At 43.8% G+C, this 14,391-nt stretch overlaps 2 protein-coding genes across 2 annotated transcripts in view; one reads left to right on the top strand and one right to left on the bottom strand.

Moving 5' to 3' along the window:
- The window catches only part of LOC135256039 (uncharacterized), a 34,040-nt gene extending 23,263 nt beyond the window's left edge, over positions 1–10,777 (bottom strand). The window contains exons 1-6 of the mRNA XM_064337913.1: positions 10,542–10,777; positions 7,144–7,473; positions 5,974–6,282; positions 5,451–5,573; positions 4,981–5,066; positions 4,593–4,649 (exon numbers count right to left, since the gene is read on the bottom strand). Coding sequence (XP_064193983.1) covers positions 4,593–4,649; positions 4,981–5,066; positions 5,451–5,573; positions 5,974–6,282; positions 7,144–7,473; positions 10,542–10,599 — 963 coding nt within the window. The 5' untranslated portion in view covers positions 10,600–10,777. The remainder of the gene's footprint in view (positions 1–4,592; positions 4,650–4,980; positions 5,067–5,450; positions 5,574–5,973; positions 6,283–7,143; positions 7,474–10,541) is intronic.
- Positions 10,778–12,105: 1,328 nt separating this feature from the next.
- Positions 12,106–13,164, top strand: LOC135256038 (S-antigen protein-like). Its single transcript, XM_064337912.1, has one exon. The coding sequence runs from the start codon at positions 12,106–12,108 to the stop codon at positions 13,162–13,164; it is 1,059 nt and encodes a 352-aa protein (XP_064193982.1).
- The last annotated feature ends 1,227 nt before the right edge of the window (positions 13,165–14,391 follow it).

Genomic DNA, 14,391 nt, shown 5'->3' with positions numbered 1-14,391 from the left:
TTTGTCTGCACGTCAGTGAAAGTCAGAAAAGTCCTAAAAGATCTCTCCGAAGAAGCAGAAAGGGGAAGTTTTTGGGTCTGGCTGCGAAGGAGAGACAAGAGCTGGGGGGACCAAGAAGCCACGTGACGGAACCACCTGACTGTCTAAATCCAGCTGCAGGGAGCGGCAGGGAGACGTCCCTGACCCCTGCCCCACATCTAGCAGCTGGTACTCAGGCACCGGCGGAGAATGCCTCGCAGGTTCAACATCAACCTGTCTCCAAATTCAGCTGCAACTGTGCACACATTGTAATCAGCTCTGATTGATTTTTACCTAGTAAACCATTGATAGGACTGCAAACACCTGTCAACACTCGCAACTGTTATTACAGAAAAAAAAAAATCAGCAGGAAGTTACTTCCAGTAAAAGATATGAGCAAAATGCATTGATTGGCTGCTGTATTTAATTACTTTTGTCCATCGTGGAAAGAAAGGGCATGTTTTCTAGCCTTGAACTGAGCACACTGAAATTGCATGACTAAAATAATAAAACGGGTTGCTGTATGCCTGTTTTTATGTCTTTAAAATTAGTTTTAGTGAACATGTTATACCCTGTATCATTCAGTTCTTTATTTTATTTATTTTTTTAAATTCTTTATTTAAAAAATGCTTGATGGTGAGGATGCAGCCACACCTGTACTTTCTACATTACTGTTCACATTTGTGTTTTAACAAAAATATGATAGAGCTCCACTGGTACTCTTCCTTTCCTTTCTACTACTCTTTGTGAAAGGCTGCAGTAAACACAAGTTCCTGACTTTCCTATGCTCACAGTAGTACTCCATCAGAGCCAGATTTTACTGTCTCAGTCTCCCAGAGAAGGGCGAATGAAGAGAGGCAGAGAATGAAAGAGGGAGATATGCATTGGACTTGACCCCTCCATTGAAGCAAAGCTTCCGAGAGGAACAGAGCCTGTCTTTGTGATGTGCATGTTAACAATATCATATTTCAGATAGCTACAATTCAGCAGTGGTCATATTCATAGCAGAAAGATTTCTGTTATCGAGGGTGAGCCTGTCAGCAAATGTTACACTTTGACAGAAACATTTCAGATGTCGGAGGGCTTTTGCGTTTCTCACATTTCTGATATAGTCACATCAAAGCCTGTGGTCTTGTGCAGATGCATTTCCTCTTGTTAGCTATGGTCTGTAGCCCACCCAACCCCCTCTCACATCCTGTTAATATAAGAGACAGCGTGTCTGTGCGTGCGATGGTGGGGTAAATGCGATTACCACAGAGAACAGAGCTTCCATTTAACGATCATCTCGTTTTTCTCGCTTGCATAGAAACTGAGGACATTGACGAAACTGTAAAACAGAATTTTACTGATTCAGAAGGTCACTGATGTGTTTAATATAAGTAAGGAAACAGACAAATGTAAAGCCTAACATACTTTACTGGAATTAACATGGTAAAGGATAAAGGGTGTATAATCCCAGTATCATAAAATAAGTCACCTTTTATTAAATGTACTTTATAAGGAGTAGAAGCGTGTGTTGTGTGTGTGTGTGTGTGCGTGCGTATGCTCCTACAGCAAAGACTTTCAGAATAATGTTGCTTTAGCCAATCAGGAACAGCATCTCTGTAGGCTCATCTGCAGTACACGTCGAAAGCAGCCGTTACTCCAGCTACAAGCTGAAAGCTCACTGGTCTCAGTCTAGTTCCTGTTTTAACGGAGGCTTTGGTCAAGAAGAGAGAAACTGCACCTGCATTGTAGCTACTGGTTGCATGACCAAATATGGAAGAAGTCACAAATTTGGGTTTGAGGGGTTCCATGGAAATAGAAAGCGTGCTCTTTGAGGTTGGCGTGGGGGAGGTGTATAATAGCAGTTGGGCAGAAGTGCTAGACCACATCCTCAAAGAGACTGCTGCCAAAATTAAATAAAATCACATTTTAAGATAGGCATTAAAATGAAAACAGTTAGGCGAATTAAGGGCAATGAACAAAATAGAGTCCAATACAACCAAATAGAACACCTTAAAACATGGAGTCCACTTCAGATTCTGCACAGCTGGTGGCAAAACCTAACTCAGATCTAAGGGGTGCTGAGGTTCCCAGGGCAGCTGTCTACACTGTCTTTGGCTGTTACCCTGGGTTGGACTTTCTGAGGCAAGCCAGCATTTTGCTCCTTTAGTGTACTGCAGTCTGCCATGTGGTTGCTATATATGCACTACATGTAAAAAGTATGTGAACACCTGACATCCAACATCTCAGCCACAATTATGGCTATTAATATGAAGTTGGTCCTCCCTTTGCTTCTATAAGAACCTGCACTCTTCTGGGAAGGCTTTATAGTAGATTTTGGAGCATTGCTGCAGGAATTTGCTTCCATTCAGCCAGAAGAGCATTTGTGAGGTTGGGCACTGATTGGGTGATAGTGGCTCGTTGTTGGCTTTTCAATTGATCCCAAATGTGTTGGATGGGGTTGAGGTCAGGGGTCTGTGGAGGCCAGTCTTCCACACCATTCTCAACAAAACCATATCTATATGGACCTCATTGTGTACCCGGGGGCAGTCTCATGAAAGCATTAAGATTTGCCTTCACTGGAACTAAGGGGTCTAGCCCAAACCATGAAAACAGCCTTAGACCAAGGGGTGCCCAGATACTTTTGTTCATATAGTGCATATCATCTGATTGGTCAGGTGAGAAATGTGCTTGCCCCTGATTGGTCAACTGATGCATGTTAGTATCTAATTGGTTAGGAGCAAATAGTGATTAATACATAGGAGCATTGTCTATCTTTTTTATCTTCTATTTATTTCATGACTTAAACAAGTCCCCTAACACCTTGACAGCATACGTGTCACATAATGATCATCCAACTGAGGCCCCAAGGTAAGATTTGATATCTTACCCAGTTCATTTTCGGATTACGTCACTGATGACTGAACCATGGCATTGGGTTACAAGGGGAAGCTGTGAGAACATGGAAAAGAAGTGATATATGAGAACATGAGAACAACCATTGCAGAGAAGCACAATGGTGATTTAATGTCATGGGAAAACCCAATAACATTGTTTCTGCTTCTTTACTTCCATTGCCGCTGAGAGGATTTGCATCTGTGCGTCATGTTCCTCATAACATTTAGCCTGATAACTGCCACATTCGTGATAACAGTCCCGAATGGCTAACATATGCAAAACAATATATTCATATTTTCATTCATAACTGCCTGTCACAGGTGAGGTTTAAACTCCCTAAGCCATAAATGGTTGCAATAATGTACAAGCTACATCTTTGGTTAATAAAGCAAGTAAAAAAGTACAACACATAAAGCAGACAGGAAACAGAGTGGGTCAATGTGGGTCTGCAGAAGTATGGCCCTGTGGCGAAACACTGTTCGCCATTCACCATCTCAGACAAAACAGTAGGAAACAAAGTCTGAATACCACCATCTGGGGCGTGTAGATATCGGTTTACCACGCTGAGCACAAACCGAAAGACAGGGTATGCTTCTGAGAAGATCTACATATCTGCCGTGTATGTCGACGTTATCTTCTTCCTATTCATACGATCAGCTTTCAGGAAACACAGAAGGTGTGAAACCAGATCAATTAAGGGCTGTGGTGAGAGTGATAAACAGGTGTATATTAATTCAATGAAGTGGTACATTTCAAGACCACCTCCTCCCCAACCACAAGAGAACATCTTCCTATATGATACACCTAACGATATTACAACAGTGTCTCTTTTCACAAGAAACAAGAATTTTGAACAGATTTATGTCATCTTAGTGCATGTAAAACGTTGTGAAAACTTGGCCTGGTGTTTGTGTCTAAGTCTTCAGTACTGAGGCACTGGTATGCATGAGGAGGCAAAAGGCTTGGATTGGCATGGGATTACTTCATCATCTTCAGACAAAGTCACCCATGTCATCCACATCAATCGATCAATCATTCAATTTTTATTTAGCGCTTTTAACAAAGGAGCTTTGTCACAAAGCAGCTTTACAGAGAACCGGCCCCCAGAGAGTAAGCCTAGGGCAACAGTGGCAAGGAAAACCTCCCTGACTGATAACAGGAAGAAACCTTGAGCAGAACCGGACTCAGAGGGGGAACCCATCTGCCACGGACAGGCACCGGTTTGTTATGGAAATGGCTTACATGAAAACAGATAAATTATAATACATAAACAGCCAATCGAGGATTAATTAAGTCCAAGCAAAGGTGACTCCGGTCACGTAGAGAGATGGGCAGGAACACTAATGGGTGGCAGGGTCAGACAGGGGCACAGGCTTGGTTCTACAGCTGAAAAGGAATTTATTATTTTACATGAATAATAATAAGCGAGTAAGACCTTCAGGACATCCATGGCCTTTGATCTGCCCAACAAAACATATGTTTAGACCATTAAGACACGCGTTGATAAACACACACTATTAATATTGAGCACCAAAATACAGAAAAAATGTCATGACAGATGCCACTATACACAGTGAGGGTACAAGTCCCTGATTCAAAGAACAAACAATACTAGTAGTAAGGGACGTTGGACACTGGCTTTTGACACAGCCAGTCTCTCTTGGGTTGCACCAGTGCAGTTATTTGCGCACATCTGCATACACAACTCCATCTTCTCTCTCTGGATCCAGGGCCCTGAGAACGCCTTCCTGTGGCACAGGAAACAACAGGAAACACACAAAGTACACTCAGAAAGTACAGACGGAAAGTACACACGGAAAGGAGGAAAAATAGTGAAAGACTTGAACTAAATTTTTTTTGTAAAAGTAAAAATTAGGTTAAAAAAATTGTTTTCGTAAGTTGGTTACGAACTTAGTAATTAATTATATATAAAATTGTATTCACTTTGCCATTTTATTTGTTAGTTTTCTTTTGGCCATCAGTCTCTCAGAGGTGAGTTGTGTGAGAGGTGACATGTGCATCTAGTGCATGTGTGCACGAGTGCGTTCTTGTGTGGAAGAGAAATATTTTCCATCTTACCGAGCGCTGTGTCTCTTTTGGGTGTGCTCCTATGCAAACGTCAGCATACTGCAGTTCACCACTCTCTCTGCTCACATCCCTATTACCTTAACAAACAAAAAGCAACATCATCCTTTAAACCCATTACATTTATTTTTAAACCAACACAGCGACACCATATTTGACATGACAGTGATGCTGTTCCCCGCAGTCCTATCCAAATATGTTACATTACAACTACATTACAACACTATTATACTACAGAGAGCTGTACAAATTCCCCATCTGTGATACTTACGCTGTCTCGGTTTGTCATCACAGAAAAAGAATTCCACTGATAATCCATTCAAACACATTAAATTATCATAGATATGTAAACACACATACGCAGACACACATAGACACACACACACAATTATATCCTGTAATGCCAAACTCCACAGAAGATGCCAGTCTCTCTTACAGTAACATACTTGCCTGAAAATACTTGCCTGTGTGTTCCAGTTCTTTACTCTTCTGATTTTTTATAAAGAAACCAACACATGCAATTACTGCTATCACCACCACTGGTATCATCACTGCAGGTAATATGTAATTCCTTGTTTTGCTTGACTCTGTCAAATGAAAGGAAACACAATTTTAAAAACCATCATATCTTGCTTTATTGGCATTGAAAGGTCTTTGGACCTCACGTTGAGAGACAACAGCAACAATCCAAATGCAAATTCCAGACTTAGAATCAACTCAACCTTTTTTTCTATTTTCTTGTGTATGAACTAATGATGCAACAACACACAACTGGCCAAGAAACAGCTGAGCAGCCAACTGTCCAATTACAATGGTCCATTAGCTGGACCGCTCTGAGTGTTTGCTGAACACTAAACCAGGAATTCTTAAGCTTCTTTGCAATTTCTCTCTGGGAATAACCTTCTTGAATATACTAGGTTGTGCTATACTAGGTCCTCACTCATTACATGCCCTCAGTACATGGAGTACTGATTCCTGACACTATACCTGGGCTCAGAAGACAGAGCTCCTCAGTGTTGAGTGGGACAGTCTGGTTACTGATGGGTTCAGCACTACTAGGTTTCAGAGCAGCACTGCAGTTTTCTGTCTCCAGAGGGAGAGACAGGGTGCTGTTGAGATCAGGGCTGCTGGTGTTGAATAGTGTCTCCCCCTCCCTCTGCCAGGACAGGACGACCTCTCTCTCATTCTTCACAGAACACAGCACTGAGCAGCTCTTTCTGCACACTGCACTGGACACTGAGCGACTGACTGAGTACCTCGGAGTGATGTGAGTGATGACAGGTTTAGGCACTGGAGCTGAGGCATGGGGAGAGAAACAGAACATTACAATGCCAGAAAATATGATTCCATAATGTGGAATTCCATTTGGAATTCCATTCTAGAGTCCACAATGTGTATTAAGGCAGATAGAAGGAGTCTGGAGTAACAATTCAAGGTAACAGATTTTGATACATGCCACTGTCTGAAATAATCTGCTTCTTGCTTTCTGTAAAGTTACCTGTATTTTTGGGAGCATTTACACAGCTGACTTACCAGTGGGTCCATTTGGATAAAACATGTCACCAAAGAGCACAACAGCACTTGTCCTTGCATGATTGTGCATGAACTTACTAGCTCCCAATGCTTCCCTGAAAGATGTGTTTTGTAGGGTATTGGGAACAGAAGCTCATAATAACAATTTGCATTTTGACTCATTTATTCGAGACAGTCATTTGGGAACGGGAATTCAGCCAGGATTGGATGGATTGCGATGTTTTGCTGGGAAACATGAACTAGAATATTTTTTACAGCAGTGAAGGAATTCCCTTTTTTATGGATTGCAGAATAATCCTTATTTTCTGTTGGAATAATTCAGCATTATTTCAAACAGTTTTCATTGGTGCAGTATTTTGTCTAGATGACATTGGATAGGCTACATTCACCTGAGTGGAAGTAGGCTATATATGCCATTATTTGCAGAATTGATGACTGACTTTCCAAAGCCCAGCTCCCAAGCCGAATCCCACACAGAATGGCAGAGGGATATATAGACAGATGGATGCAGATGAATACAGGAATAAAATCACAAGATAAATGTAAAATTTGAGTGCAGCACTGCAAGATTTGAAATGAATGTATAAAGTTAAAAAGATACAAACATATAAAAAGTCCACTCACAATATACTATTAAGTTCAATTTCCTGTCTGTACTTTCTCCATTGGTAAAGATGTATATGTAGTAAACTCCAGTGTCTTTGCTGTTGAGGTTGCTGATGTTGAGAGACCAAGTCTGTCTGTCCAGCTGCAGCCTGTCTCTAAATCTCTGGCTATGGATTGTTGTAAAGTCTCCCCTGTTAAGCTCGGCTATTATTTTTTTAGAACTACCAGTATCAAATGACCACATTATCAGAGGGTTTGTCTGTTCTCCAGTAAGACGAGAGTGTAGACTGATGGTTTCTCCCTCTTTCTTGCTTACGGTCTTCACTTCAGGCTCTATCGAGAGCAGACCTGGAATTTGAGAAATGCAGAAAACATCAGTTATAATCTTAAATTAAACATGGCTACAACCTGCTGATAAAATGAAAGCATTGCTGATATAAAACACTGAAGCTCTAAAGCGCTGCTTTTAGACAGACTGTCAGCATGGTTTCTGTCTACTACAATCATACGTTATGGGCATGGATACAAAAGGGAGATCTTTATTATGTAAAGCAGAAAAAGGAACAGCCACTTTGAAAATAAGTAATTGTGGTAGGGTGGGCGTGGTTTTGCGTTGGCTGCAGAGAGAGAGTGGGCGGGGCGGCTCTCAGAACTCTGCGCCACAGCTGTTGGGGATTACTAATCAGCACCGATGTTTAATTGTTTGATTAATTGACAATGTGCTGATTAGCGCGACAGTGAGCCTGGACGCTTAAAAGGCGGTCTACGGAGGCAGAAGGGCTGACTGGAGACGGAGGAAGTGCTGACCGAGAGTCAGCAACCAACATTGTGTTTTTATACATAACCGAAAGGCGCGTGGCGGCCGTGAAATAAAAAGACGCATTCGTGTCCTGAAATAACTCTCGTCTCTCTCTCGTCTATTAACCGAGCGGTGGCACTCAGACTGCTACAGTAATGCATAATATTTATTTGAAACCAAGCTGGTAAACAATTATATTAAGACATTGCATAAGTGTTCTGCTGCTTGTTTAATTTCAAATTTAATTGAGCACTATTCTTAATACAGGTTATTCACACTGTTGGTTCTGTTTTTGCACTATTTATGGTATTGTAAAGGTTACAGAGATGGTAGCAAATATGATCATATCATAATCAAGTTGCAAGTTACACTATCCTCAGTGGCAGCACAAAATGCAGAAGAGTGGTGGGTTCACATTAGCACTCACATAAGTGACTAACTTGCTTACAGTAAAACATGCTAATAAACCAGTCAATGAACAAATAATCTGTGGAAAACCTGCCTAGACATGATAACTCATATTCAGTTAAAATTCTTAGTATATATAACTCGACCCCTGAAATAATTTGACTCACAGATGAGTTTCAGTTGTTTTTTTTTTTTCAGATTACAGCCTTTCCAAATTATTGATTGCATAAATTGACTCAGAATGAGGAAAAATAAAATGCATACAGAAAGAGAATCTTGCGAGGTGGTGAATTATCAAAGAACACTTTGGCTGTCTGACTGCATGTCCTCTCGGGTGAGGCTTGCACTGTGCTCATACATAAATAATACTGCCAAAATATCTCTAAAATAAATAAGAAATATTAAAACAAAATAACAATCCTGCATGCAAGATTTTTATATCACATGATTGAGTTATAGAGCTGTGGATGTCAGTCATAGAATGGGACCTGGAGTGGGTGAATGGGGGTTGTCTCTGACAACATGATATACTGATTACATTAGGAGTGTAACATTTAAATTCATTGACGTAACTTAATTGGTGGGAAGCTGTGGCTTATACAGTAATTGTATATACCGTTGGATTTTTGGATGTCTGGGGTTCACATTGACTCTGCTGAATCCAGGGTGTGTTTCACATATTTCTGACAACTACTGTTCCTGGAAATGAACTCTTTTCCACGAAGATTTAAATTGTGCCTTTTTTCCCAGACAGCAGTGTTAGCAGCTATACCACCATGTATCCTGCTCCCGTTAAATGGCAGAAGCTTAGCAGCTGTGGGTTTGGTGAGAGACCTCTACAGAAAACTATGTTCTGGCTGGAAGCAGTGATTTTCCCTTTAGCTAAATAAACCCCAATTCCCCAGTGCAGTGATGGGAACACTGTGCTGTAGGAGATGCCTTTTGGAGATCTAGGAGATTTCTATCAGATTAGAAGTTATACTGAGGACCTGGCTTGCTGTGGTCATTACAGAACCCATAGCACTCAGAGCAAAAAGTAGGGAGTTCCCTGTTGTGCGTGCTAAATTCCCAACCTGGCCCTCTCCTAATCATCCCACACTTTAATTGCCTAATTTTTCTCTTCCTCTCCACCTCAGCTAATGTGTGGTGCGCATTCAGGTGCAAAATGGCACCTGTGCATCACCGAGTGCAACCCATGGGTGGTGGTTAAGGTGAATTTCCCTGGCATCACTGTAAAATATTCCATGCAGAAATTTGAATATTTTGAATGCAAATTAACATTTGGCAGTCAAACATAGATATATTGTGACTGGCACTTACTGCAGAAACTAGAAAATGTTACTGAAAATGAAGAATAAGGCATTTGAGAACTGTGAATAGTAGGAATACCTTGTATTTAAAAACAGATAAAGGTACAGTGATATATTACTGTGCTTATTGATGCAAACTAGGAATATTATAGAATGTTGAGATGTGTAAAACAGTACATTTAACAAAATGCATTAACAAAATTTATCTAATGAAATATCTCTAAAGCTAACAAACATGCCAACTCTGGTCCTACAAGCAAAGACACGTTGGCTTGGATTTTTGTTTCTGACATCAAACCGCCATATTAAACAATTCATCCTGTCCTAACTTGTTAAAGAACGCTGCTTCCTTTAACTGAACAGTCTGTTTAAGCTTGTTTAAATTCACTGATCTGCGTAATGCACCAGAGAATATACCCATGAAGCAGAAAATATTAAATGGAATATGATTAATTATTTGAAAAAACAAAACAAAACAAAACAAAAAAAAAAACTAAAACAAACAAAAAAAAAACTAGGTTTTGGCTAAAGTAGTGAAGAAGTGACTGTAACATATCTCCTGGTGATAATTATGAAAAATAGGTATGTAAATGATCCTTCAGTATTTACAATAAAATGAAATCAAGACAAATTAGTACCATTTGGTAAAATGTACGCATAAATGATATGGACCACCCTTCTGGCAAAACCTTCTGTTAACCACTGGAAAATGCAGGGCAATTTCATATAGCAAGCGTGTTCCTGGAGTTTTTTACAATAAGGATATTTTTCATAACTAGAATGACTATTTAATTACTATTTAATGACTAAAATGTGCTGTTATCCTTTGTTTCACCAACCATGCCCAGGCACATATTATAAAAAGCACAATATACATCATAAAAGGTATCAGCACCTACCACTGGAAGAAAAGACGAAAAAAATAATAGAATGAAGTCCAGCCTTGAAGTTTATCATTGTACAGGAGACTGTGATTCATATCTCAAATAATTTGCATGTCCAGTTATCAAAGGTCCTGGCCCCCACAAGTGAAAACATTATTTTATATAAATTTCATATTTTGCAAACAAATAGAGTTGCCAGTTGGGCGGAAAATCCTCATCGTTGTGCGGGAACAAAGAGAGAGAGAGAAAAAGAGAGAGACGGGGGCGAGTGTGTGCGCGTGTGTGTGTGTGTGGTGGGGGTGGGGGCATGTTGGAGGGTTGCACACACACACAGTTATAGTATCAATTTGTACAGGTGTTTATTATCTTTTATTCACTTCCAAGAGGTGGAATAAAACACTCTTTGAGATTAGCCCCAGGCCCAGGTTGTATAAAATCTTTTAAACCTTTTTCATGTATTTTGTGCTGTTCTCATCTTGGCCATTTTGAGAGAGAGAGAAAGAGAGAAGGGGGAGGAGATTGCTAACCAACAGACTATATGAAACACGAGAACCCTGAGAGGTCTCTAATGACTTGGAGAGCCCACAGTTCCAAATTTCAGTTGAGCTGTTGAGACAGGTTCATCTAGTTGCCACCAGTTCAGTAGCTCATGTATAAACAATGTTCCTATCTGTATTTTGACTACATTATAGGTAACCAGGTTACCTCTCATATGCCTGCCTAGACATGCTCACTCCTACTGTCTCTACTTCCTGTGAAAGGCTTGTTTTATGACCACTGAAAAAAAAAAAAAAAACAAAAAAAAAAAAACTGCCAGCCTCAAGGCCCAACATGTGTGCAAGGTGTTAAACACAATTGTTGGAGGGCCGCTGTAGGTGTAAGGGAGCATTCCTCTCCAACCTCTGCACTTCTTTAACACAGTCTGCATGCATCAGGAATGTACTCTTCTACAACAATGCCTATGACATTCATTTTATCATTTATTGTTTAGATCATATTCAAATACAGTTTTGAATGATGTGTTTTGTTTGACTGTGTCTAGTTTTTCATTTTCCAAAAACAACAAAAACATAAGGGAGAGTTTGTATAAATGTAACAGTTTTTGTACTTTGCTCATTTACACAGAAAATATTTAACCTAGCATTATGAAATTTTACTTCAAACAGCTTTGATATTTCAGTAGTCATTACCCGTTTCTGTCAGGGGGGGCGCGGGAATGGACCCAAATGCAGAGTGCGACGAAGAACGCAAAAACTCCAGAAGTAGAAAAAACAAAGACTTTACTTAAATAAAGGGGAACAAAGGGAACAGAAAGCCTCGCAGGGCGGTTATGACAAACACAAAGAAAACCTCAAAACGCAGGAAAACAAAAATACAAAAATCCCAAAAAACGTAGGGAACAGAGCAGGCAGGGAACAGGCAACAGGCAACGGGCAGGCAAGGAACAGGTAACAGGCGACGGGCAACAAACACGCAGGCAGGTAGCAAAACCGCACAAGAATCCAGCGCCTGAGTCAGGGAAGAGGGAGACTTAAATAGAAGAAATAGAAGCGACGCAGACGAGACACAGGAGGGCACAATGAACAATCAGGCCACAGAGAGGGAAGGGAACACGAGACAATCAGTAACTAATAATAGAATAATTGGAAACAATAAAACAATTAACAGGACACAAAGCAGGGGTGCCGCCATCTGGCGGCCCAACCAGGAAAGACGGGGGAAGACAAAGAACCCTGACAGTACCCCCCCCCAAGGGACGGCTCCTGACGTCCCAGGAGGCCGACCCTGGGAGGGGGTGAACTGGAGGGCGGGGACAGGGAAACAGAACTCAGGAACTCGGGGGACAGGAAACTCACGGTTGGGCAGGACCCCGGGCAACAGGAGACTCAGGGCTGGGCAGGACCCGGGCGACAGGAGACTCAGGGCTGGACAGGACTCAGGACCCGGACAGGACTCGGGCGACAGGAGACTCAGGGCTGAACAGAACTCAGGACCTGGACAGGACTCGGGCGACAGGAAACTCAGGACCCGGACAGGACTCGGGCTCAGGAAACTCAGGACCCAGACAGGACTCGGGCGACAGGAAACTCAGGACCCGGACAGGACTCGGGCGACAGGAAACTCAGGACCCGGACAGGACTTGGGTGACAGGAAACTCAGGACCCGGACCGGACTCGGGCGACAGGAAGCTCAGGATCCGGACCGGACTCGGGCGACAGGAAACTCAGGACCCGGACAGGACTCGAGCTCAGGAAACTCAGGACCCGGACAGGACTCGGGCGACAGGAAACTCAGGACCCGGACAGGACTCGGGCGACAGGAAACTCAGGACCCGGACAGGACTCGGGTGACAGGAAACTCAGGACCCGGACCGGACTCGGGCGACAGGAAGCTCAGGATCCGGACCGGACTCGGGCGACAGGAAACTCAGGACCCGGACAGGACTTGGGCGACAGGAAACTCAGGATCCGGACAGGAGCGACAGGAAACTCAGGATCCGGACAGGAGCGACAGGAAACTCAGGATCCGGACAGGAGCGACAGGAAACTCAGGATCCGGACAGGAGCGACAGGAAACTCAGAACCCCGGACTCGGGCGACAGGAAACTCAGAACCCGGACTCGGGCGACTCGGAATAACAGAACCCGGACTCAGGCGACTCAGGAAACTCAGAACCCGGACTCGGGCGACTCGGAATAACAGAACCCGGACTCGGGCGACTCGGAATAACAGAACCCGGACTTGGGCGACTCGGAATAACAGAACCCGGACTCGGGCGACTCGGAATAACAAAACCCGGACTCAGGCGACTCGGGACTCAGGAAACTCAGAACCCGGACTCGGGCGACTCGGGACTCAGGAAACTCAGGGGACTCAGGAAACCAGGGGACTCGGACTGGGGCGAGGCAGACACACAGGACTGGACTGGGGCGAGGCAGACACACAGGACTGGACTGGGACTAGACGAGACAGTACACTGGACAGTAACGAGACGGGGCAAGACAAAACACTGGACTGGGTTAGACAAGACTGAACACCGTACGGGGGAAAAGGCAGACACGGAGCGGAACTCGACACTACATGGAACTGGACGTGGGCACTACACTGGGGAGGACCAAGACTGATGGAAAAACGGACTGACAGACACAGGCACAACAGGGAGACCTACAAAGACAGACAAAGGGACAAGCAGGCGGGGAGGCTCACAGCGACACCGACAGACACACAAAGGGACAGGCAGACAGGGAAGGAGAGGGGTGAGCCCAAAGACTGACACAGGGACTGACACAATGGCAAACAAGACAAAAAACACGCGGACTGACACACAGACAGACAGGCAGACAGGCGGGAGAACACGTTGGCCGATGGCCCGACGGCCTAGGGGGCAGACAAACAGGCCAACATGCTGGCCGACACACACACGGGCAAACAGGCAGACAAACAGGCGGGCAGACAACTAGACAGGGGGGCCGGAGAACACACGGACGCATGGTTGGGAACACTGGGGGGTGCGAGAACATTGGGTGGAGCATGGACACTAGGGGGCGCAACTACACTGGGGGAAGAACGGGCACCGGGGGGAGGACGGACACCAAAGGGAAAATGGACACCGGGGGGAGTGACAACACCGGGGGAAGGACGAACACCGGGGGGAGGACGGACACCAGGGGGAGCGAAAACACCAACAGGACACTGGACACTGTGGGGAGCGACGGCACCGGAGGAGGGACGACCACTGGGGGGAGCGACGGCACCGGAGGAGGGACGACCACCGGAGGACGCGACGGCACCGGAGGACGGACGACCACTGGGGGGAGCGACGGCACCGGAGGACGAGGGAACACCGGAGGACGCGATGGCACCGG

Source organism: Anguilla rostrata, chromosome 5, assembly GCF_018555375.3.
Source record: "Anguilla rostrata isolate EN2019 chromosome 5, ASM1855537v3, whole genome shotgun sequence".
Classification (NCBI taxonomy): Eukaryota; Metazoa; Chordata; class Actinopteri; order Anguilliformes; family Anguillidae; genus Anguilla; species Anguilla rostrata.
The sequence above is the reverse complement of the archived record's forward strand: the minus strand, read 5'-3'. Positions and strand labels throughout refer to the sequence as shown.